Source organism: Notechis scutatus, chromosome 12, assembly GCF_049901735.1.
Source record: "Notechis scutatus isolate UNSWTSFEM ecotype Mainland chromosome 12, rNotScu1.2, whole genome shotgun sequence".
In the NCBI taxonomy this organism is placed as follows: Eukaryota; Metazoa; Chordata; class Lepidosauria; order Squamata; family Elapidae; genus Notechis; species Notechis scutatus.
This window is the reverse complement of record NC_142020.1, coordinates 791,604-816,368: the sequence shown is the minus strand read 5'-3', so window position 1 is coordinate 816,368 and position 24,765 is coordinate 791,604. Positions and strand designations below refer to the sequence as shown.

At 45.6% G+C, this 24,765-nt stretch overlaps 1 protein-coding gene across 1 annotated transcript in view; it reads left to right on the top strand.

Annotated features, from left to right (window-relative positions):
* Nucleotides 1-405: 405 nt before the first annotated feature.
* Nucleotides 406-24,765, top strand: part of PDPK1 (3-phosphoinositide dependent protein kinase 1) — a 34,563-nt gene continuing 10,203 nt past the window's right edge. The window contains exons 1-9 of the mRNA XM_026683593.2: nucleotides 406-509; nucleotides 11,970-12,194; nucleotides 13,843-13,885; nucleotides 14,137-14,274; nucleotides 15,481-15,625; nucleotides 17,349-17,446; nucleotides 17,533-17,608; nucleotides 20,171-20,239; nucleotides 20,954-21,050. Coding sequence (XP_026539378.1) covers nucleotides 486-509; nucleotides 11,970-12,194; nucleotides 13,843-13,885; nucleotides 14,137-14,274; nucleotides 15,481-15,625; nucleotides 17,349-17,446; nucleotides 17,533-17,608; nucleotides 20,171-20,239; nucleotides 20,954-21,050 — 915 coding nt within the window. The 5' untranslated portion in view covers nucleotides 406-485. The remainder of the gene's footprint in view (nucleotides 510-11,969; nucleotides 12,195-13,842; nucleotides 13,886-14,136; nucleotides 14,275-15,480; nucleotides 15,626-17,348; nucleotides 17,447-17,532; nucleotides 17,609-20,170; nucleotides 20,240-20,953; nucleotides 21,051-24,765) is intronic.

The following is a 24,765-nucleotide window of genomic DNA, read 5'->3' as shown; positions in this document are numbered from 1 at the left end:
GGAGCAGGGGGAGGAGTCGCCGCCGTGGAATGAATGGGGGGAGAACGGCCCTTGGACTCAGCCGCTCCAGCCCCGCAGAGACCGGCCCTCCTCCGCGTTTCTACTCGCGGCCCGCCGGGGAGGCAACGGCGCGGGCAGGATTCCGGCCGCCTCCGCTCGATTCGGGCTCGCCCGAAAAGACCCGAAGAGCCGCCATGTCCCCTCGGCCAACCCCCTCGCATCCGGGCCTCCTACCCAGCAGGCCTCGCGAAGGCCAGCTGCGTCAATCCGGGGGAGGGGTGGCGCGCAGAGAGTCTCGCGAGAGAGGCGGACGGGGCTCCCGCGCCTTGGGACAGCCAGTCTGGAAGCGCGCGGAGGGAAGTCCCGCCTCTCCGGGCGGAAGCGGGCATTGTTGTGGCTGACGTCACTGGCGGAGGACGCGGGCGTCCCGTTGGGTCGCACTCCTGGTGGCGGCGCGGCGGAGGCGGCGGAGGGCCGGCGGGCCCATGGCCAGCGCTGGAAGCCCCCTGGTAGGCCTCGCGGCGGGGCCGGCCGCCCTCGCGCGCGGGAGCGACAGGCGGCGCCGGCTGCCGGTCGGTGTGGCGGCGGCAGGGCCGGCGGCTGTTCCGCAGGCCCCGCCCGGGATGCGCGGAGCCAAGGGCCGGCCGGCGGAGGAGCTGCTTCCGCCAGGATGGGTCGAGGTGCGCGGTGCCCGTCGGCGAGCCTGTGTCCCGGGCGGCGGCGGCGGCGGCGGCGGCCTTGGGCGCGCGGCTCTGCTTGCCCTGCCCGGCGGGTCTCGGCCTGCTGGCCCCCGGCATCGGCCCCGCCTTTGCCCCTCGGCCGCCCGGCCTTGCTCGGCTCCTGGCGGGGCGACGAAGGGACCCGGTTTCGGCGCCTTGCGGGCAGGAAGCGCGGCCTTGACGGCGAAGCGGGAGCCGGGTCGCTTTCCGGGTCTGCTCAGAACGGCTTCGGTCCGTCCCAAGAGTCGCCAGAGCGGCTGCCCGGCTCCGAGTCGAGGTGCGCTGGGTGGGATCAGGGGCTTCATTGGGGGCTTTGACGGCAGGCAAGTCTCGGGTTTGTATTCTCTCTCCTTGCAAAGAAACTGAAAGTCCGGGAACTGGAGCCTCGTCTGGGCTGGGAGGGTAAAGCGGTGCTTCGGAGAACAGCCGCCTGCCAAGAGGTCCAAAGAGTCTTTAAGCTCCCCTTCGGCCCAGTTGACCCTTACCAGCAGTCCGAACTCAACTCCCAAGTTTAGCCTCCTGCGGCATGGAAATGTGGGGAAGCCGCGGCCTCTTTAGGGCTGCTGCTATTCTCATTTCCGATGCTGCTTGCAAGGAACGTCATTGGGGAAGCTGGTCAGAAATCATTCCTGCTCTCTCCCCCCCCTCCCCCCAAATCCATCCTTCTGCTTTCTCTTTAGGTAAGGAAATGACGGCACAACGAGGGTTGATCGCCAGAGAGGGTGCTCTGGAGTGGTGGGGAAGTGAGGGTTGGGCAAAGGGCACGAGTAAGGAAATGTCTCTGACCCAACAGCCATCACTCCTGAATTTTCATGAGCATTACTTTTAAACAACCTCATTTGGGACAGAAAGCTTTTTGACATACAGTACACTGTAATTCTTAGGGAGCCAGAAGCCATTGTTTCTGTACTGGCCTTCACTTAAGCATATCGTCAGGTGACTGGGGGGGTCAGTGGGCAACAAGGAAGGGTTAACTCTGCTTCTTCTGGCTAGAAAGCAGGGCTTAAGCTTTTTGTCATTTGATGAGGGCTAGCTCCTTAGTTGCATATATTGTCTTTGGCTGAAAAATTATTCAATCTAGGTATTGTACAATTGATAGTGCTGTAGTAGATAATAGCATTAATTACAAAACACAAGTATTTCCTTCAGGTGACAATAGCAACTCTTAGACTTTCCAGAGTTAGACTCTTTCAAAAATCAGAACTTATCATTTTAAGTTCAAGTTTCATTCTTGGTTACTGGAAAGTTTTTGGCAAAAAAGGAACTTTATTATGGTGGGGGCAGAAGGGTTTACAGCACCCTGTCAGTATAGAGCAGCTGAAGGCCATCTTTGCAGAAGCTGATGTGTTTTTCCAGTCATGTTTAATGGAAGTAAATAATTTTGACCACTTTGCTCCTGTACAAATGTCATATCAGGTAATCCCAGATGACAGGCTTTCCTTGATGAGTAGACAGCAATTCTCCCAAATAATTGCTTAGTTTTAGCCACTGAAATGCATTCCCTGACCCATCTACTAATAGAGGAAGACATATATCTCCCTAGATCATTCTATGTTCCTGTCCCAATGGATACCCTTGGTTCTTAAGCTCCTGGATATATCTAGTTTATATTAGCTAGGCTGTCTTGGATGGTAAAGGATGCAACATAAATTTAAAAGCACCACTTCCTGTGCCTTGTGAAACTTTCACTTCAAGAATAAAATAAGGACCTGGCGTTAACATCAACTTACCGTGGTGAAAGGCTGGACCATCTCTTTATCAATAGGAATACTTAATTTGACAATTCATGGCTGAGGTTAGCATCACTAGGAAAGCTGCTTCCAAGAGAGAGTATTGTTTGGAATCTGTTTAATTCCAACGGAGCTCTTGTTGGTGTATGTGAATCTGTATTAAATCTCATGAAAGGAAACAGAGAATGCCAGAGGGGAAATTGCACACATAAAGATGCCTGAAAGAGAGTGACTACCATATGTCCAGAGGGATGAAGCCCAAGGTAATGGCCTGCCTAGACAGGCTTTCACTCTCAGGCCCTTGTCCAGTGTGACTTATCCAAGAAGTTCTTGTGCTGCCATAAGATTCCTTCTCCACCATGGTTCAAACTTTCATCAGGTCAAATGCTCTGTCTTCTTTGTGCCTAGATGTCAAGATGGTCTCTGCCATTGACTCTGGTAGTCCCTGCCGCAGCAAATTGGGTTGTGTTGGCGGGTATTATGGAAGTCTTTGCTCACTTTGATTAATACTGCAAACCAGACACTTCTGGAACAGAATGGGGTGAGGAAACAGTGAGAAGCTTATATTGCATCCCACTCTGGAACCAGGTTGGTTGTCATTTGCTATTGCAAACGGCCTAAGGAAAGACTTCTCATCTTTCCTGTCTTCCAGGAGATCGCTGGGTATAGAGTCCATTCTTTTAACAAATCACGTTGACAGCGGAACTAATTTGTGTTCAGCAACCATTTTATGCATATTGCTACTATAGAGATTAGAAGCTTTTCTGCAGCTATTAAGAGGTCAGTCTTTGATCTTCTGATCTCTTTCTTGAACCCCTCAACTGTCCACTTGCCAATGGGGTTGAGAAGGACTTGTTTCCCCTTAACATATTAGTTTTAAAGGATGCTGGAGGGCAGCTTTTGAGGCACCTCTTTCCACTTTTCCCACAGCATTTCCGCATGGCTTGACAATTTATTCTTGGAGCGGTTGGTCCGCTCCCCAGCTGGTGAAATCAAGCACCAAAGGAGCGGGAGTATAATGGCAGGTGCATTCTCCAGGCCTGAGAATGCTCTGATTTGCCTTAGACCAACAGCTATTTGGACAAGACAACAGTATGTGGGATGCTGCTTCTCCTGGTGGCTAAGATGGACCTGCTAGATTGGCTCTCATGGAAAATTGCCTCTCTCCCCAACGCTAGGCTATGCTGGAGAGCTAATAACTTCTAAACATGCTCAGGCACCACCAGGCTTATTTTCACCCCCTTGGACGAAATGCCATTTCAATGGAAGAGAAGATTGGAGGTCCACTTGCTTGCCTTGCCTTTTCCTGGGGAAAAGGGGGCGAGGAAAGCTGCTGGACTCTTGCAGATGCTTCTGCTGTCAGTATGATCTTCGGTTCCAGAGGGGAAGAGGACCTGCCAGAGAGCACCACAGATAGAGCCAACCTGTTCCTCTTCCTGCGTTCTCTTCAGCTGGCTGCCAGCTCCTCATCATGGGGCCACAGTGCCATGTAAAACGTTGCTCCCTCGCTTCTGAGGGGGGTGGGCAGGCACTCTTGTCCCACAAGTCCTTCCCCCTCCCCCAGCCACCCAACAGTGGGCGAGTCTGGTAGGAGCAGAAAACCTAACCCTGCGGAGTTAAATCGGCAAGCCCAGCTCTTCTCAGACCAAGAGGAGAAGGAAAGCCGTCTTTGGAAAGCGCCTGCCTGCTTTCCTGTGTTGCAGCCAGCAACGTGGCAGGGTGGGACTTGTTTCCTTTGCATTTCTCAGGTTCCTTTAGGTGGGCTTGCTGCTCCAAAAGAGATTGCTTTCCATCGTGGTTGAATCAATGCCTGGGACATTAACGTGGGAACAGTGGCTGTCGGATCTGGTGGCTAACTAGGCTTCAGCTTACTACTTTGGCACAGGATCTAAAAGGAGGAGAGGCTGTTGAGACGAAGCTATCATATTTCAGCTCATACCTGGCTAATGCATCCAACTACCTCAATTGAGGGGGGGGGACTTAATTTCCAATCCTTGGGTCATCCTGCTGTGTTACAGAACAGGGTGGATTTCAGTTTAATTCAGAGGGTTCTCATATTAGCTATACCTCTTTTGATGTAGCCTAAGGGCGAATCTGCTTATCCCTTGGCAGCACCTCAGATGCCTCTCTGCCTTTTCTTTAAGGTCTGCCCGCATGATGCAGCCTTTTTTTCATTCTTGGCCCACTGCTGAAACCGCTTTAGCATTTATCTGATCCAAGTTAAAGTGGTGTTTTCCATCTTCTCCTATGCACAGAGCCTGTGGTGCTTGGGTAGCAAATGGGAAGATGCATTCAGGGGCTGCGACTTGCACAGCTCTTCTTGGTTGTAGCATAAATGCAAAGCATATTTCCGTCTTGGTAACTGCCTTCAGGAAAAAAAGGGCCTCTGTGTACAGTTATGCCTTTCTTTCCCATGTTTTAAACTCATGAATTGGAATAAGGTTTTCTCTGTTTCCTGCAGCCTTTAGTTGCAATTCTGATGGTGGAGGTAAGGAATTGGACTGTGAGAAGGGGGCACACGAACACTGAGAAAGAAAAATAATTGCAGTCCATCTGGGGACTGTGTGTGTGGTGGTTGTCTTCTCTGAGGGTGAGTGGAGAATTCCTGGTAAAACAGGAGAAACCGAGGTCCCCTTTCACCCTGCAATTCTGGTTCTGACAAGTCTAAGCATTTGTCAAAACTTGTTCCTGGTCCATCCCATATTAGGGAGAACAGTTGGTGTACTGTGGAATCTTTTGTGCCCTCTGAGTAGGTTGTTTGCTACCAGACATTTTGTTACCCAACTAGGTAACATTATCCTTTCTAGTGAGTGTGGGGTTTGCTTCCTGTTTATATATAGTCCCTTGTCCTGCCGGTGTTGGTGGTGTGTTTTTTCTCCTTAGTAGTTTCTTAATTAGGGTCGGTATTACGCTTGATTGTTTGTGTGGTGTTAATCACTGCTTTGTCTGGGTGTAGACTACTGGAGAGGATGTGTTCTGGCCTTTTTGTTTCCTTCTTAGCTTTTTTAATTACCTCTTTTGAATGTTGTGTAAATATGATTTATCTCTGTGTTAAGGGCTGATGTGTCTCTGTGCTAAGCTTCCAAAAGTTCCCTAGTGTTTTTGGATTTGGCTTGGTCTGGAATGCTTATAATTTCCTGTTGAAAATATGGCTAAGTCTGCCCATGTGTTGCAAGCTCTACTGCGAGGTCTGTAAGCACCTCAAACACAATTCAGTCATTGCCAGAAGATCAGGATACGGCCACTGCATTTTAGGAAGGATGCTGCCAAACTGGAGTGGAAAGGAAGCAAGATGATAAGAGCTGGAGAATAAAACTTCAGAGGAATGATGTAGGACTTTTGCCGCCAGTGTTTTCAATAGAGGCTGGATGCCCGTCAAGGGCAAGGCTCTTCCAACTTGACAGCTTTAAGACTTGCGGACTTCAACTCCCAGAATTCCTCCTCCAGTCATGTTAGCTCAGGAATTCTGGGAGTTGAAGTCCACAAGTTTGAAGACCCTTGGTCAAAGGGATAGCAGTGGATTCCTACACTGGGCAGGGGTCAGACTATACTATTTCCAAGGTTGATTGTCCCAAACTGATTGTCCCATCACACTTAGGTGAAAGAGGATGGAAAAGAGGATGTGCTGGTGCGCTTGTGGCCCATAGCTTGAGTTGGAAGGGTCATTGCAGAATTTGGTTGTTCTGCTGAATGGAATTTGAACTTCCTGCAATTGACCAATCAGCTAACTATGACAAGACTATTTGATTGCTGTTAGTGGTGTTGCTGGAGTTTTATTGTGGAGGATATATATCATCACCTAGGGCTCGGAGGTTCGTCTGCAGGGTCCTGCTGAGGAATTTGTTGGTTTTCTGGCAGAGAAAGTCACTCAGATTCATTCAGAGTTAGACATTAGCGTGGTTACTGGCCCAGTGGTAGGTCTTTGCTCAGTTATCTGGGGATGGTTTGACCTTGTAGATCCCGAAGAAATGGACAAGATCCTAGGGAATGTTAGATCCATGTCTCTCCTGGCTGATTAAGGCCTCCCGATGGTGACATGTGAGTGGTTATTGGCAGCGATAAGGAATTCTGTGGGGGAGGCATGGTGCCTCCGTCCTTTTAAAGAGCCTGCGTGGTTCCCTCTCTTCTTAAGTGGCGGGACGGAGGACTTTAGTCCTGACTCCAACTCTCCAGGACAGGAGGGCAGGGTTTGCTGCAGTCCCATCTATTAGAGCTGTGGGACCACAGAAAAGAGCCTTCTCAGTGGTTGCCCCTGCCCTAGTTATGATTGCCCCCCCCCCCCCACCATTGCTTTTCCAAAAGACCCTGAAGATATGGTTTTGCCAGTGGGCCTGGGAATGGAGATGGAGCCGATCAAGTAATTGATTTGATTGTGTAGTTGCTGTCGTGGGGATGGGGTTTTATATTATGGATTTTTAATATTGTAAGCTTCCCAGAATCACCTGTGAAGCCGAGTGGCCATATAAATTTACACACGCATATGCACACACAAAACATGCTTTTTAAAGGAAAATATCACTCTGTGACAGTAAGATTAATGAAGTGACATTAATCGAATGGAACAGTTTGACTTCCTGACTTGTGCTCTGTTGCTGGAGGGTTTTAAGAAAAGATTGGACAACCATCTGTCTGGGATTTTATAAGAACTCCTGCCTTGTGTCCAAGGTCTCTTCCAACCCTAAGATTCTAACAAAAGATAATACAAACTCAACTAAACTCAGAAATAGAAATAAAAGAGAATAGAAAGTGTGAGAGAAAGAGAAGAGGAAAAATAAAAAAGAAAAGGAACATTTAAGTAGGTGCTTCTGATCTTTATCACAAGCACAAACAAGCTTAAATAATTCACGTGTAAAGTTTTATGTAATAGCTTTTCTTCCCATAACTAATCCCTTACTCATAAGCATTAAATCATTAACATTTCAGCTCTGATGTCAACAGACCTCACAAAGGATTCCCAGAGTTTTATAGAAACACATCTTAATTTAACCCTGATCAAATAAACCAACTTTGTATTCCTTCTTGGAGGCTTTAGCAAATTTCTTGTCTTGATCCAATAAATAGTTACTCTCCAAGTCATTCTCTTGGTTTGTCATTTCTATTCCCCACTTTTACTGTCTGTTCTGTCTTATAAGCAACAATTTTTTATTTTTCAATATTTCAGTAATTTCTTTATAGTCTACTATTTCTTAATCAAATGAGCTTTGTTTTTAAATTTTATCCTTTTAAGTCTTCCAGAATATTCTGTTTTCCATCTATCATTTCCCCACCTTTTGGATATATTCTGTCTGTAGAAACAGACATCATTGCTGACATTATTTCTGTCCCAGTTCTTCGGATTTCTTCTGAAATATTTCAAATGGGATACCATTTTGTGTTATTTTGTTTCAATGCTGACAAAAAAGCAAAGCTATATTTTTCCTTTAATGCTTCAAAATTTTAGTCCCCTCAAGTTTCTGATATGACTTAAGAGGAACTAAACAATTTATTTCTCTTGAAGGTGCTATTTAATTTAATAATTATTCCAAAATTGTGTCGCAAAAGTCCTTTTGCTTCTATATAATCCTTAATTTATACCTTTTTTGGATTAAAATCTTATTTAGCTTTTCACTATTTGTTTCAAATCTTTAAATTCTTATACTTAATTTTTCACTTATTCTTGAATGAAGGTAATTCACCAAGTGTCTATGTAAACTTGTCATTTTGAAGATTTCTAATAGCCTTAAGATTATTAAACATAATTTTTGAAATTGATTAGAAAGTGAATTTACAACCTAACTTTCAAGGAACAGCTAGACATCCCTGCTAAAAAGTAGAATGGATTTTCAGATGGAGATGGCATTTCTGGAGCTCAGCAGCTGGATCCTTGATCCTGGCTGATAAAATCTCTCTGGAGAGATAGTGAGATTGCCCACATGCACTCCAGACAGCTGCTTCTTGTTTTGTGGTCAGTTTATGAGTTGAGTGACTGGGAGTTAAGAAATATTGTTTAAGCTCACAGTTGTAACACAGCCTTTTATAGACAAATGCTTGACAATCTACATTTCATAATTTTGTTAATAAATGAACTAAGGGAATGGCTGCCAAATTAGACAAAGTTACAAACACTACTAAATAAGACCTTGCCTGGAAGGAATTGAGAATTTACCATTTTTACATACTCTGTTACAACAACTGAGCTGAGTGCCTTTTTTCCTTCTACTGCTTTTTGCTTTTTCCCTCTCTGCATTACAACTGTATCTTGAAGGCAGTTTGATTTGCCTTTGATGAGTTATATTTAAAGTTTACTTCAACACTAGCCACAAGAGGGAGCAAAAGGCTAACATTTAAGTCTTATTTCAACATGAATCACAAAGACCAAATTTGAAAACCAAAGGAATTGGTTATTGAAAACGTTGAAAATACTGCTGAAAAATAAAACTCATTAAACCAAATTTTAAAAGAAATAAGACACCCTGCCTTGGAATGACTCAGAGTATTTGCAAATTGCATAGTCACGGAAAAACATATAGTCACGGAAAGACCAGCCCTGTTGTGATATGTATGTATGTGTGTCATATATGTGTTCATGCTTGCTAAAGGCCCAATGAAAAAACAAACTTGTCCTGCCCCTGGTGGAGACTGACTCTGAGGAAGAGGAGGAACAGCCAACAGGGAGTGGGAGTGTGGCTCCAGAGGTGGTGGAGGAGGCTGGGGAAGGGCAGAGGCCGGCTGAGCAATCAGAGGAGGATCCAGGCCCATCCCCTCTCCATCCTAGGTCATGCAGGGAGGAGAGGATCAGAGAAAAGCGAGATCTACTCAGGAGGAGATCACCATGATCCTCCTCATGGCTTGCAGCTAGGAGCTATGTATATAAGTTTGTAACTGTGTAGTCAGAATTGCTGGAGTCAAAGTTTAGTGTTTACTTTGAAAGAGGTTTATCTTTGCTGGCGTTCTTCCCATGGACTCTCTTCAGTTATTTTCCTGGAGTTTATGATTAGTTATCTTGGCTTGCTTCAGAACTCTCGCCAATGCGGTTTGTTTTGGTTTTCTTTTTGCCTCATTATTTACTTTTGTGACTTTAAACTGTGCCTAATAAAACAGTGAAGTTAAGTTGAAGGCCTTACCGGACTTTAATGTATGTTTTGGGTTTTGGTTATTTTGAGAGACTACGGGTCATCACACAAACCCTGCAGTTCAGTCCAATCCACCCCCACTGGAGCTGAGCAGTCGATTTCATATCCTACCCCTGGAAGAAAGCACACACAGACATCTGGAGAAGGAAGATTATCAAACATACTGATGACAGGGGGAAAAGTAGATGAGACTTCCCCAAGCGAAAAAAATAATGTGTTGGTGATAGAAGACATTTTTCAGGGGAAAGAACCCAGCAGTTTGTAGACTGGGCAAAAACTATCTAGTATGCCATAGGAACGTTATTCTAGGCTAGGAATGGTCAGCCTTTGGTAGCTATGGGCATCACTTACTTAGAAAGTTGAGAACCACAGGGTTAAGGAACGATGGTGCAAAAGGAATGGTCAGCTTTCTCCCCCGCTTTTGCCTTTGGTTTCCCTGCTCAGGAATTAATTCAGGTTGCTTCTCTATTTATGAAAAATGTTAACTCTTATTTGGGAAGCTTTTTTTTGTTTTGTTCCTGGCCCCTTTTTGTTGAGTGTTTGTTTTAATTGGGCCATCTATACTTTCAGTGAAAGGGGGGGCATAAATGATTTTGGATCAAACACAAATATACATATTCACCTTGATATTATTCAGTACACAAGAACTTTTTCTTGTAACTTCTAGAGGAATGTATTTGAGAAACCCACTCTAGCTTTGCAAAGGTCTCAACTGAATTGCAGAAGAAGCAGAGAACAATGGCAACTTATTTGTCAGAGCACTTCATGAAATCCCCGGGAACATTTCCGGTTGGTTATTGAGAGGTGATGGAGAAAGCTTTTCTCCTGCATGAGCTTTTTAATTTCTGGAGCCCATTCTGGTGATGGGCAATAGTTGTCTAAATGAGCCTCTTCGTTGAAGTTGCTTGTCTTTTCCTTAAATAGCAAATGGGTGGGTATCTCTCATGCTTATATCTGGCTCTGAAGCCGGTAGGTTTTTCTAAATAAATCCCTAAGATCCAAGTAAATCCACTGGTTCAGTCTGAGCCGGTGTGGAAGAAAATCCTCTAGAAACGACATGGCTGCATATTGAGGAAGAAGCTTTCATGGAGAGCAGATTAAAGCAGACTTTGCCAGGCAAAAGTGGACAGCAAGGCTTTGATTGAGGAACTCGGGGAAAATAGTTTGGTACTCATCATAACTCCAGGAACCAATTAACAATGAGTACCAGGCTACCCCCGTGGGTGTGGGTGGGTGTGTATACAGTATTAAGTAGAGAGTAATATCTTTCAGGCTTAGTACAACATTTAGTACAAGTCAAGTACTAGTTGATAGGTAACTCTGCCAGGATCCAAATAAGAAGGAAAGCGAGGAGGGAAAGAAGATTGCATGTGCCCCTCTTGTGTTCATGGGCAGCTGAAAGAAGGTGTCAGTCCCTGCAGGTCCTGCTCACAAATCTTTCACTGGACCGGAAGCAATTTGGGCTTTTTCTGAGCTACCAAGCCGGGAGGACTGAGCTTTTGTAAGTGAGGAGCAGCCATTTTTAGCAAACTGTGCTGGGCGTTTTTGGAGAGAATTCCTGAGCGGTGGTGGTTATTCCTTGAGGGGAATCTTTGGGGGCTTCTTGTTCCAGCAGCTTTTCAAATGGTGCTCCATGAGGGCATCTGTCTGGCTCTCTTTTCAAGGAGCATAGCTCCAGGGATGTCTCTTCCATAAAAATTGGGGCACTGGAGTGAGAGCAGGCTTCACGTAGATCGTGTTATACGTCCACCTGGCGGCTGGATGTAAAATAGCACAAATGATTCTCATGTCTCCTTGCTGAACTCTGGCTTCCCTATTGAATGGGACTTAGTCCTGCCCATCATGACTAGAGAGCCTTTGGCCCTTTCCTGCCGCTGCTGCTTCTTGAGTTTGCAGTTCCATGTCTTAGAAGCCTCTCGGTGTCATCCAAAGTGCCCAGCACCCTCGGCTGTTGGTGTTGCAGAATCTTTCAGCCAATCACTCCTTTTAGCAGGAAATTGAGAAGCCCAGTACAGGCAGGGCTGGGACTCGAGTATGACTGCTGAAAAGTCAAGCTCTGAGTTTCCAGTCTGACCCAACACAACCTGTCTGGTCAACACAGAGGAGCGAGCCTACTCAGTATCCTCTAGAAAGCAGAGTTTCTGTTGGCAGAGAACGAAAGAAAGGGATGAAGAAGAGGGAGGACACTGGGTGCCTCACTTGAACCCTAAGCCAGAGGAGGACATTTTAGGCCCCAGAGATCACCTCTGACTTGAGCTGTTGCCATTCAGGCCCTGTGAGCTTGTGCAAAATGACAGACGGGGCCTGCCAAGTTCCTTACAGGCAGCGCTTCGTGATTTGGCCATTTTTGTCTAGTGACCGTTGATCGATTAAGGGCCACAGCATTGAGTGTGCTTTCTACTTTGCAGTATGATGCTGTTCCTATCCAGTCCAGTGTGGCTTTATGTTCCTGCTCATCTCCATCAATGGTGAGGAACCAGGTGGATTCCAGCCTTCAACCTGTTGCTGCTGCCTGTGGCAGCAGACAGGAACTGAATATGGAGAGCACCTTGCAACAGCCTCCACAGCCTCGAAAGAAACGCCCAGAGGACTTTAAGTTTGGGAAGATTCTTGGGGAAGGATCTTTTTCCACAGTGAGTATCAGTGGCAGCCGCTTGTCTTTGTACCAGCAATGTTTAGTGTAGTTTACGTTTACTTTATTGTCATTGCACCTCATACAATGAAATCAAGCACCATCTTCAGTGCACATCATGACCATGAAAATAAACACGTCCTTCACACTCCACACATTGAACCGAAAACCCCCAACACCACACCAACACTGCACTATACAGTAGAATTCAAAGGAGCTACTGCCCTGGGATAGAAGCTGTTTTTCAGCCTGTTTGTCCTTGTTTTTTTTATTGTCCTGTACCGTTTGCCAGATCGTAATAGTTCAAAAAAAAAGGGGGGGGGGTTCCCAGGATGACATGGATCTTGGAGGATGTTTTGAACTTTTTTAAGGCAGCGGGAGCTATAAAGCTCTTCCAAAGAGGGGAGAGGGCAACCCATGATTTTCTGGGCTATGACGTTAACCTTCTGGAGTGCTGCCCTATCTGCCCCTGTGCAATTGGCAAACCAGACACAGGTGTGCAGGAAGTTAAGATACTCTCTACGGTGCAGCGGTAGAAGGTCACCAGCAGTTTTCCATTCAGTTGTTGTTTTCTGAGAAGCCTCAGGTAGCATAATCTCTGCTGGGCCCTTTTGACCAGGGCTGCAATGTGAGCCCCCCAGATCAGGTCTTCTTTTAGGGTAACACCCAGAAACTTAAAACTGGCCACTTGCTCCATTCGGTCTCCCTTGATAAGCAGGGGCTGGAGGTCTGATCTGTTCCTGCCAAGATCGCAAAGGCCAGGTCAGCTGTGCTTTTCTCCAGGCCTTTGCGCTTGGTGGCAAGTATGCTTAGGTCACTGAGAGCCTGACCACATTAGACAGACTTCGTGTCGGCCTCGGATCCATCTTGAATCGGATTTGGGGCTGCCACAAGGGAGGAGGATGGGTAACCGTGGGAAGGGAAGGGAAGTGAGAAGGGAGGATTGCCACAACAAAATTCTTTCGCCAGAGCTCAAGGCCAAGTCGCTGGAGTTTGGAGTTCAGAATGGAGGTGGGTTGGAGAGAGTGACTTGAGGGTCATCAGTAAGGGGGCTGGGCGTGAGTTTAATATAGCAGGGGGAAATGCGGGATTTCAGATTCGGGATTTCCCAGATGTGCCAATATGACTTCTCAAATCAATTCATACTTGGATGGACTTTGTCTCTGAGTTCTGAATTGAAATGGAGAGTTTGGTTGGAACGCTGACATTTTGCGTTTCTCCCTTGCTTCCCATTCCTATTTTTCCTCCCCAAAGCACTGCATTTTCTTCAGGCACCTGATTTTTACGAATGCCTATAAGGTTTTGGATCTGAGCATGCAAAACACTCAAAGAAGCACCTTGTAAGGCTGGCTGAGCAGTCTGGGTAGGACTCACAATGGAGAGCAACTGGCTGATATTTTTTCCATACTCATTTTGTAAGCATAGTGTGTCAGGCTTGCGCTACTGATGCCCTCTAGATACCAAACCTCACCAGGCACCCTTCAGCAAGGCCTTAGAGTGTGCTTAATCCCTTTGTCAGGCCTGATGGTGACAGCCTCCAGATAGAGAACACCTGGCTCTACAAGAATGCAAAGAATGCGCCAGCCTTGCCTCCAAGGGCTTGTCACATGCTTCGAATGTAACCGGGTTTCTCTTTCCTTTAAAAACAGGTTGTCCTGGCCAGAGAATTGACCACCTCCCGAGAATATGCCGGTGAGTATCACTTGCTTCTTCGGTTGTAGTTTGTGGATGACCCTCTAAGTTACACCTGACGTTGCTGTAAGGCAGGGGTGTCAAACTGGAGGCCCACACAGGCCATGCCCACCCCAGCTCCGCGAAGGGAAAACGCCATGAAACGTCAGGTGATGGCAACGTGATGTGCGACTGTTGCACTTGGTCAAAGCAGAGAGTGGGATTCACTGATCGAGGCCCAAATTTCTAGTAACCTGCCTGTTGTTTAAAAGTTAAAATTCTAGAGAAGCGCCATATCATCAAAGAGAATAAGGTCCCCTACGTGACCAGGGAGAGAGATGTGATGTCCCGCCTGGATCACCCTTTCTTTGTGAAGCTCTACTTCACGTTTCAAGACGAAGAAAAGCTCTGTATCCTTTCCTGTGTCTGACTGGGCCGTAAAAATTGTGGGCAAACTTGGAACGGTGTCTGAACTGGAATTCCGAGTGTGTGTGTGTGTGTGCGTGCTGAATGCTGAATCTCAGGAGCTTCTTGATGGTTTTTTAAAATATATTTAAAATAAGAAAAAGAAAAATATATACAATGTATAAGATACAATGTTTCATTGCAAACGAAACCAGTATACAAATACAGATATTGACATAAAACATATATATTTCTTATCAGCTAAGACGGTGTGATCGTTTATTGAAAATAATTTTACTAATATTCATTTTCTATTTTTGGTATATGCTCTTAGTTTAACCACTTCATTTTTCAAATCATTATCTTTTCCTGGTTTTTCTCCTTCATCCATTTGTACCATTTTTCCCAAGCTGTAGTATATTTTGAGTCCACCTTATCCCTAAGTTTTTGTGTAAGTAGGTCCATTTCAGCGCAGTCAAGAACTTTCTGAATTATCAAATTATTTGTTGGCATTCTTGATGGTTTTAAGGGCAGAATGGGCTTCCTAAGATTTCAGGGCCACCTCTGACAGGTTGCAGGAATCGGAGAGCACCGGTTCTGTCATGGAGAATATTAAAAAAACTGAAATATCTGTTTCACAGGTAGTTCAACCTATGACCATGTAACCATGGCTCAAAGTTACAGAAGCCTTGGAAGTAATGACTTACAATCTGCCAAACCAACCCACAGTCATAGGATTGCAATTCAACCGCCGGGCAAGCAGCTCCTATTTGCAACCGGTTGTGGCCTTCTACGGTCACGTGTTTGCTATTTGTGACCTTTTTTTTTTTTTTGGCTGATTTCCATGAAGAATGCCCATTGGGGAAGCTGGGTTTGCTTAGTTACCACATGATTTTCTTAACCGTTACATAATTTGCTTAACAGCTACTGTAAAAATTGTCCTAAAATTTGGGTCTGACTTGACTTATGGCCGCAATGACTTACAATGGAAATTGGTACTAAATGAAGGAGTAGCTCTAATTAATAGCTAGTTTAGGAAGCTAACTCAAGGAAAGCGCCTGAAAGGCTAGTAAAACTCCTTCCTGCCTACCAGCTGTGGCCCCTGGTGGCCTTCTTTCCAATCTCGTGGCTTTCTCTTTAGCCTTGTCTCCAAATACATGCTTGTCTTGTCTAGATCATCCTGTAGAAATAACTCTTAACTTGGCATTCAGATTTTGGTCTCAGTTATGCTAAAAACGGGGAGCTTCTAAAATACATCCGAAAGATCGGTTCGTTTGATGAGACATGTACGAGGTTTTATACTGCTGAAATCGTGGCTGCATTAGAGTACTTGCACGGAAAGGGCATTATCCATAGGTAATGTATTCTGAATTGATGCACCTGAATTGATCCATTGGTCTGTCGGGTTACTTCTCTATCGTGGGACTGTATAAGCAGAAGGCCTTGGGGAGCCTCCTTCCCAGCCGCTGCTGGCTGAGGCTTTGAACTGTCTCTTCCGGTTTAGCATCACCTTTGCGCACAGGGACATCCCTGCTTTTGAAGCCGAGTGGGGTCTCTGCACTGCCTTGGCTTTCTTGATCTCTTTGGCCTTTCCTGCTTGCCCACTACAGGAAAGGAAATGCCTACGTAAAGTGCTTGCCTCACTGTTATTTGTTCCATGCCCAGAGTGCTCGTGTGGCTGCAGTCAGTATGGAGCTTGCAGGATGCTGGTTTTATCCCTGCATCCCTAGTGCTTTGGGGAGCCAGCTCTGTCCTGAATTGCAGAGCTTGTCAAATATTGCAAATGATACGGTAGACAAGGAGAAACAGCTCATTAGCCACATTCACAGTTCAGGTTTTTTTTGTCTTAACTTGTTCTCCTTCCTTCCTTCCTTCCTTCCTTCCTTCCTTCCTTCCTTCCTTCCTTCCTTCCTTCCTTCCTTCCTTCCTTCCTTCCTTCCTTCCTTCCTTCCTTCCTTCCTTCCTTCCTTCCTTCCTTCCTTTTCTTTTTCAGCCATCTCCTAATAACTCTTCCCTGTTCCCCAAATTCGGTGGAGCTTTAAGCTAGCTTTTAGATTTCTTTTATATCCTGTCTTCCGCTTTCCCTTTCTTATGCTTGCTTTGCCTACCTCTTCATCCTCTTCCCTCCCTCCCTCCCTCCTCTTCTAGTAACTCTTCCCCGTTCCCCAAATTCTCTGGTGGATGACTCTGTCTGTGAAATAACAAAAAAAAAAGCTGAGGTTAATTCAAGTTTCATGTATTTCTGTAAGACACATGAAGTTCATGAAGCTATGTTACTTGAATTGTATTCCAGGATTTGCTTGTCTTCAGCTGAGAGAACTTGCAATAATTTAAAACTCTACAGAAAGTTTCAAATCTTTCATTAAGGTCTTCATGTTATATAGTTTGAATACTTTAACTTGTAAGTGGGGACTATTCCTTTATCAAGATTGGGGCTTCCTCAATTTGAAGCTGCTAAAATTGCATTAAGAAAGCCAGTTCAGTGGTATGGTTTAGTCATCGGACTAGACCATGAGTTCTAATTCTGCTTTAGACACAAAAGCTAGCTGGACGACCTAGGGCCAATCACTCCTCCTCAGCCCTAGGAAGGAAGCCATGGCAAGTCCCTGCTGAAACCCTTGGCTAAGAAAACCGAGGGTGCTGCTAGGAGTCCAGGCAACAACCAGGAGGCAACACGGCCTAGAAGCCCAAGCAGAACAAAAAGAAAGGTTGCATTGTGTTTAGTGAGTGGATTCTTTCAAGCAGCAACGTCTTTTTTATATCATAAATGATACTTCAAGTCATTTTCCAAACATGTACGCCTGTACCTTTTTCCAGGGTTTGGTTTCTTTCTATCTTGCAGTAAAAGTTTTTAAAATGGAATTTACTGTTAAAAGCGTTTAAGCCCTGGGCCCTCCGTGCCTACTAAACCTTTTCTGGCTTGCTTCTTACTAATGTAATCTTCCCGATGCTACTGCAACAATATAGAGCACTTTCTCTTTTGATGTCACTTTGAATGCTGGACATTGCATTGTGGAGCTAAACATTTCCCTGGGGAGGAAGGGATGACCAGTTCATAGAACCATTTTGCCTTTTCTAGGGATCTGAAGCCGGAGAACATCTTGTTAAATGGAGAGATGCATATTCAAATTACGGACTTTGGGACAGCGAAAATATTGTCTGCAGATAGCAAACAAGGTGTGTAATCGTTTGTCTTTCATTCCATTGAACAGTCGCACTGCCTTGAGAAGTCCCCTCCCTTACTTCTGTATTTCTTGTTTTAGCCCGAGCAAACTCCTTCGTAGGGACAGCACAGTACGTGTCTCCGGAGTTATTAACTGAAAAATCTGCTTGCAAAAGGTGAGCTCTGCGTGTGCGTTGAAATTCTTTCATACTTTCTTTTGAGCTGCATTAAGGAGATGCCTTTGAGCTCTTACCTTGTTGTCCAAGCTTTTTGCATCGTCTTTGTGGACAGGATTTGGGGGGAGGGGGATGTCCAGCAGATGAAAGGGGATCCTAAAAACTCTCAAATTTAATGAGAGTCTTTCAACTCATCAATATTTGTTCAATACAATATTCCAAAACATTTGCTCTGCCCAGATATGAGACAATAATTATTTCTTCTTTTTTCCTACTTGGCAGTAATACTTACTGAAATTTATTGTGAGGGATTCTTAAGGATAACTTTTTTTAGTGAAGTCTCAATAAAGAATGAATAATATTACATTTCAAAGCACAGCTAAATTAAACTAAGTTTCTTAACATTTACAGCTAAAATACTCTCCATCTTCTTACTAACTTAATGTCTGTTCGAAACAGAACTTATTTGGAAAGAACTGGAAAACTTTTTTTCAATCATTTTTTTAAACTTGTACATGTTGTTTATTAGCTGTTGTTTTTAGTTTAAAATTTAAATGATACCCTTACAGTGTGGTAAACTACTTTGAGGAAGCTCTGATCTGTCTGAAAGAACTTGTATACAGCTCCAAAGATTCCTGGATGAAATGGATTAGCTAGACCAGGGGTCTCCAACCTTGGTCACTTCAAGACTTGTGGACTTCAACTCCCAGAATTCCTCAGGCAACTTTGCTGGCTGAGGAATTATGGGAGTTGAAGTCCACAAGTCTTGAAGTGACCAAGGTTGGAGACTCCTGACTAGACCACTTCCAGCCAGGATTCAGACCTGGTTATAGGATGGAAACCGCATCGGTTGTGCTTTTATGACCCCTAGCGGAAGCAGGATAAGTAGTCAGTCTCTCCTGCCTCTACTGGACTTCTCGGCAGACTTCGATACCATCAGTCACAGTCTCTTTCTGGAGCAGCTTCGGGGCTCTGGAATGGGGCTTGGCGTTGTCCTGCTTCACCTCCTCTGTGGCCGCTCTCGGTCAGTGTCTACCCCCCGTCCACTGCTCAGTACTTTCTCCACTTTTGTTTAATATCTACGTGAAGCTGCTGGGTGGAGATATCATCAATCTGCTGATGTTGCCCAGCTCTGTATCTCAGCCCATGTGATGCTGTGCCCCCTCCCCCCTTGCAGTGCTGGAAGGGCCGGATGGGGAGCAATGGACTGAAGCTGAACCCTGGTATGACGAGATGGCTCTGGTTTCCACGGTTCTTTGGTCTTGGATGGGTTGGCATAGCCCAGAGAGACCCAGTGCATAATCTGGGCGGGTGTCTCCCGGTCTCATGACTCCTGCTTGAGGAGCCAGGTGGCAGTCATGGCCAGGAGGGCCTTTGCACAGTGCAGCTTGCGTATCAGTTGTGCACTTTCCTGAACCAACAATCTCTGCTCACAGTCACTCACATCCTCGTCGTCTCATGTCTGGCAATGCACTGCACATGGGGCTGCCCTTGAAAAGTATTGGGAGGCTTCAGTTGGTTCAAAATGCAGTGGCCTACATGGTTTTCTGGTGGCCTAGATGTGTCCACATGTGTTCTCTCTCCTGTGGAAGCTGCATTGGCTGCCGATTTGCTTCTGGCTCTAATTCAAAAGTGTTGCTTGTCATCTTTAAAGCCCTACGTGGCTTGGGAGCAGGCTATTTGAAGGACCATCTTCTCCTGGTCACATCTACCTGACCCACCAGAGTGAGGAGATTGGAATGCTGCGGGTCCTTCCTTCCCCTAAGGAAGTTCATCTAGTGGGACCAAGAAAAGGGGCCTTCTCTGTGGCGGCTCCCTCCCTCACCCCGCAGAGATAAAATTGGCCCCCAGTTTTTTTGCAAGGCCCTGAAGACTTGATTTTGATTGTCAAAGATCCTGTGATGACTCAAAGGGGCATGGCACAAAAGCAACACAGTCACATAAGTAAGAAAAGTCCCTTTAATACCTCCAACTTAGCCCCCAATGTCCAGTTACCTTCGGCTGGAGAAAAAAACTCTCTGAAGAACCGTCTTTAAGTGGAGGAAATTCAGTCCAAAAACAAAGTACATATAAACTATAAATAAAAATCCACACAAACCACACTGCAGCAATTAACTGAACAGGGCAGGAGAAGGAATTCCAGACTTCAAAGGACAACAAAACACACACAGTTGGGAAGACGCCAGGAACCAAGATAAGCCTCAAACAACACATGATTTGCTTCCAACAAGTTGCTGTGCGCAACCTCCCTTTTTAAACACTATGTTTCAGCTGCAGCTAATGAAGGGAATCAGGGCCCTTTCCTCCCCCAAAAGCCATGCAACTCACGTTGCTCCCTTCTCTGTTCCTCCCTGCGTGCCCTAGGATGAAGAGGGGGTGGGCCTGGGTCTTCCTCTGAATTCCCCCTCCCTTGCTCTACCTGACAGATCCTTTGCCAGCAATGTCTTGGGTAGTAGGTGAAGCTCTGTGGAATTGTTTCTGGTGAATAATATTAATAATTAATATTATGTAATATTAATTCCTGTGCTTTGTTTCTTCCCTTTGTCCCTCTTGCTGATGAAGTTCCGATCTCTGGGCGCTGGGCTGCATCGTGTACCAGCTTGTAGCAGGGCTACCACCGTTCCGAGCTGGGTAAGGCCATGTCCTGAATTGGATTTCCCGGGTACGATTTGAAAGAGAATGCTCATAGAGTGGGAGGCAAAGGAAAAACGGGGAGGGGTTGGAATTCCTGGCTCTGGAAAGAGTGCCCTGTCTCTGCTTAACAAGGCTCCCTCCTAGCCCGGTTCCTGGCTTTTGCCTGTCTCTGGTCTGATTCCCTTAAGAGACACTGAATGGGAATTAAAAGGGGAACTTCCTTGTGCACCACCTAAAGACACTCTTGCCAGACTCTCCATAGTTGCAGCCGAGTTGCTCTCTCTACTGCCAATTGGTTTGATTTTGGCTAATCGTCATTTAAGGCTCGACACCTGCTGACTGGTTTGTTGAAATCTACAGTTGTGGTGGTTTCATTCAATTTTAAGAAACAAACTATAGCTTTTGGACCACAGTTGTTTTAATATATTGAGCCACAAATGGGTTAATATGGGTTAACTTCCAGAGACAAACAAGATTCACCCATGGCTTAAGCAAAATGTGTGACTCAAGCTGGTGTCTAGTTGGATGCATTCAGTGCAGATTTGCATCCCTTTGTCTGGTCACTGCAGCATAATGTCCTCTGACTTCCTTCCAGCAGAGAATTATTTCCTTGCTGATGAAGAAATAACCCTCTTGTGTGATACGATGTGTTTTTTTCCTTTGCTACCTAGGATTTTACATTAATGTGACACTTTGTTGTTGTTTTTGCAGAAATGAATATCTCATATTTCAAAAGATAATCAAACTGGAATATGAATTCCCAGAGAAGTTCTTTCCCAAGGCGAAAGATCTTGTAGAAAAGCTTCTGGTAAATAAATATTACTATCCAGGGGAAAAAACAAATGTAAAACATTTAGCTGTGTTCTCCAAGTCCCCATCCCCCCCCACTGGTTTGAGTTTGATTACCATCAGAGCTTCCTCTTCAGCAAGTCTTTTTTCACACCTTTTCACACCCTTTAATCAAGGCCCTAATTCTCAATCTGTTATCAGTTTTCTTTCAAGCCCCTGGGCCGCCTGCCCGTCCTTTGCCCTCCTTTGCAGGCTTGCTCTGCTGGTAGCCTTGTGGAGGAGCTGTTTAAAAAGTTAACTCGGAGCAGCCGGACCAAAGTATACACTTTGGACCAGTTGCCCTGATTTATTTATTTTTAAATAACTTTTTGGCCTGGAGGATTGAGTCTTCATTGACATATTACACTGTGGAGCTGCTGCGCTCCAGGCCAAAGGGACTCCTTGCTTGAGCAAAAGGTCAGGCCTGCGCAGCTGTGTCTGCTGAGTGGTTGGCACATGCCAGCCAACCCCAGTAAGGCGTTAGTGACTGTTCAGAGTTTTGCAGCGTTAATTCAGCGCCAGAACAATAAACACAGATGGCTGATGCTTCATTTAACATATTTATAAACATAATAAGTAAATTTTACAAACAAGTTGTAGATTTCTCCAACATGGAGCAAACTCAGACAGAAACATGTTGCAAGTAACTTCAGCAGGCAAGTAAGCAAGTTAGTTTCATTTTCAGTAAACAGAGCTCAACATAGCTTCAGAGCTGCAGAGCTTAATATAGAGCCACGCCTAGGCTACTTCTAGTTTCAGTTTCCAAACAGTTCTCATTGGCTGACTTAATTACCATGCCCATTCATTGGCTGACCATGTTACCATGCTCTATTTCAGTTCATGAATATACTCTGACAGTGACGCAGTTGCACTGCATGCTGGATGAGAGGGGAGCTGCCCCAAAGGGCTTGCAATGCGTCCCTCTCGTCCCTCGGTTCCTGTCACTGATCTGCCTCCCTCCCCCTTTGACCGGGCGGTTGCACCCGCTCCCTTCAGGGTACTGTGGAAGGGCAGTTGTTTCGTATCCTAGGAGGAGCAGAGCTACTTTTAAGGATTCCTGTAAGAGCAAAGGCAGAGGCTGGAGATAGATGGCAAGACGAATGTGACCAACATAATAAAAAGGTGCCCATCACGCATAAACAAGAACGTCTGGGGTACCCAAGCGGAGATTAAATCATGAGAATAAGCAGGGCCGGTACCTTGCAGGTTTTATTTATGCATTCATTCATTCGTTTGTTTTTTGTATAGCCATATTAGATCAGTTTCTTACCAAAGATAATGAGAGAAGGGAAATGTAGGAGGCAGCACGAGAGGGAGGCAGCCTCCCGTCTGGCTGGACTGGAGAATCCTCTGTGAAGTGAAGGGTACCAGGTTTCTTGGCCTACCAGAGCCCATTGAAAGCCTTTGGGGAAGAGAAGAAACAGCTTTTTCTTGGGGTAGGTAAAGCAACTGTGGTCCTTTCCAGAGGTGTTCTGGAGGGCTTAAGTGTTTACAGGTAGGATAGGAAAAAAATACTCTTTTAAAGGTTACAACCGCTCAGTAACCATCTGAACTCACAGCGCTGCTAAGAGAGGAGGACTTACAGCTGCTCTTTGGAGTTCTGGCTGTCGCAGTCCCATCATATCCAACATTCCCCGTTGGTTTCCCACAAGAAAATTCAGTGGGAAAGCTGGCAGGAAATTGGGAGTTGTGATCCTTGTTTAATGACCCACACAGTCCTCACTCAATTGCCATCACTAATTGATTCAGTCATAAAGTGTGATGTCACATGACAAATCACTTAGTGACAGTAATGCCAAACCCATATAGTACAGTCAAGGAGCATTCATTTGAGACTGAGTGCCAAAAAGCAAAGGATTCCTTTAAACAAACCCACAGATTCCATACTCATCACTCTTGGCGTGCAGGAGCCGTGGTGGTGCGATGGTTAGAATGCAGTACTGCAGGCTAATTGCATGCTGAGTGCTGGCAGTTCGGCAGTTCAGGTCTCACCAGGCTCAAACTGTAAAATGAGGACCCAGATTGTTGGGGGCAATTGTTCTGACCCAGTCTTGGCAGAAGCAAGAAACAGATTCCTTGTCACGAAAAACCCCTTTCTTTATTTACCTCTTGTGAATGAATTGCATTCACCCACCGAAAAGTCCAGGCAATAGTCCTTCAAAGAGTTAACAGCAGCAACAGACCTTATCAGTTCCTTGTGATAAGCTCTCAGCCTAAAGACTGCAAATTAAGTTCTGGCAAGAGACTCTGTGGCACCAAACACAAGGAGCAAAAGCTTCAGAAAGACAAACTGTTGTCTCCATCGACTCCCCTTTCCTTCTGTTTATTCTCCAGCCAGGGAGGGGCCATTCAGCATCCATGTGTGCTTTGCTTCCCGCGTCAACTCCTTGACCTCCATCGTTCCTCTTTCCTAACAGCTCTGCGCATACATGTGTCTGGAACAGGCTCCAGCTGTTCTTCCTCTTCACTCATATCAGCCTCCAAAGACAGCTGCTTCTCCGGTGGCTGGGAAATGTCAGGCAGCCCTGGCTCTATCTGTGCGTCTGACACAGAGCATCCATCAGAGCCTTCCCCAGGCTCCAGAACTGGCCCGAGGTCCTCCTCAACCCCCTCATCGTCCAATTCTGCCGCCAGCTCTGCTGGCAGCTGGCGGGACACAACAGCAATATGCTGATGCTTAGAGAGGCCTGTAAAGCACCGTGAGGCAGTATGTAAGCTTTAAGTGCTATTGCCACCTAGGACAAAGTCATCTTTGTTACTTTTTATAGTTAGTCATGATTAAATAACAGCTGTTAAGGAACAATAGTGAAAGAGGATTCTCAACCATGCTAATAAAAATAGGTTATTGGCAGGCAAGGCCTGTTTAAATGCATTGATCCTCTAGAGTACAGGGGTGTCAAACTCACAGCGGCGTCACGTGACATATCAGGACTCCCCCCCCCTTTGCTAAACTCTGTATGTGTGTGTGTGTGTGTGTGTGTATGTATGTATGGCCAGTGCTTGATGCATCCGGCCCGCAGGCCAGGAGTTTGACAGCCCTGCTCTAGATGCTGTTGTCAGTGAGGAAAGCAGTAGAAAAGTAAAAAATAAATATCTAGTTACGTTGACCACCAAGGTCTTCTTCAGTGGAAAGTAGAGTCTTCTTTGTTATCCACAGCAACCTTTTGAGATAAACAACCAACGTTAAGCAATCTGTCATGGAAATGTGTGTTCAGTGCGGGAATCCACTAACCCATCCCAGGTGGCCATCCAGCCTTTACTTGAAAGCCTCCCATTGTGGGTCAGCTGTTTCACTGCTTAGAGAATTTCTCCAGGTGTTCAGCTCAGCTTCCTACTCATCCTTGTCCTGCCCTTGTTTTCAGCAGAGACAAGTTCATTCTGCTTGCACAGGGCAGCCTTTTAGAAGTCTAAAGATTTCTATGATAATTTTGTTGTTGTTGTTAATTGCCTAAATATGGAACTGTTCCCCAGGGGCCTCGCATTCCAGTCCCCTTAAATCTCTCAGCACATTCCTCTGCTAATTCTCAGGATAGGAACAACAAAGCAGGAACAGCCTAGCAAGAACACTGTGCAATCCATGACCCATGATTTCAATTGCTTTTTAGTCAGCCCTTTAATGTGACAAATCTTTCAAATTTATCCTTCACCTCATGCAGGAGATTAATGAGTCTCATGATCAAATCCAGTTTGAAATT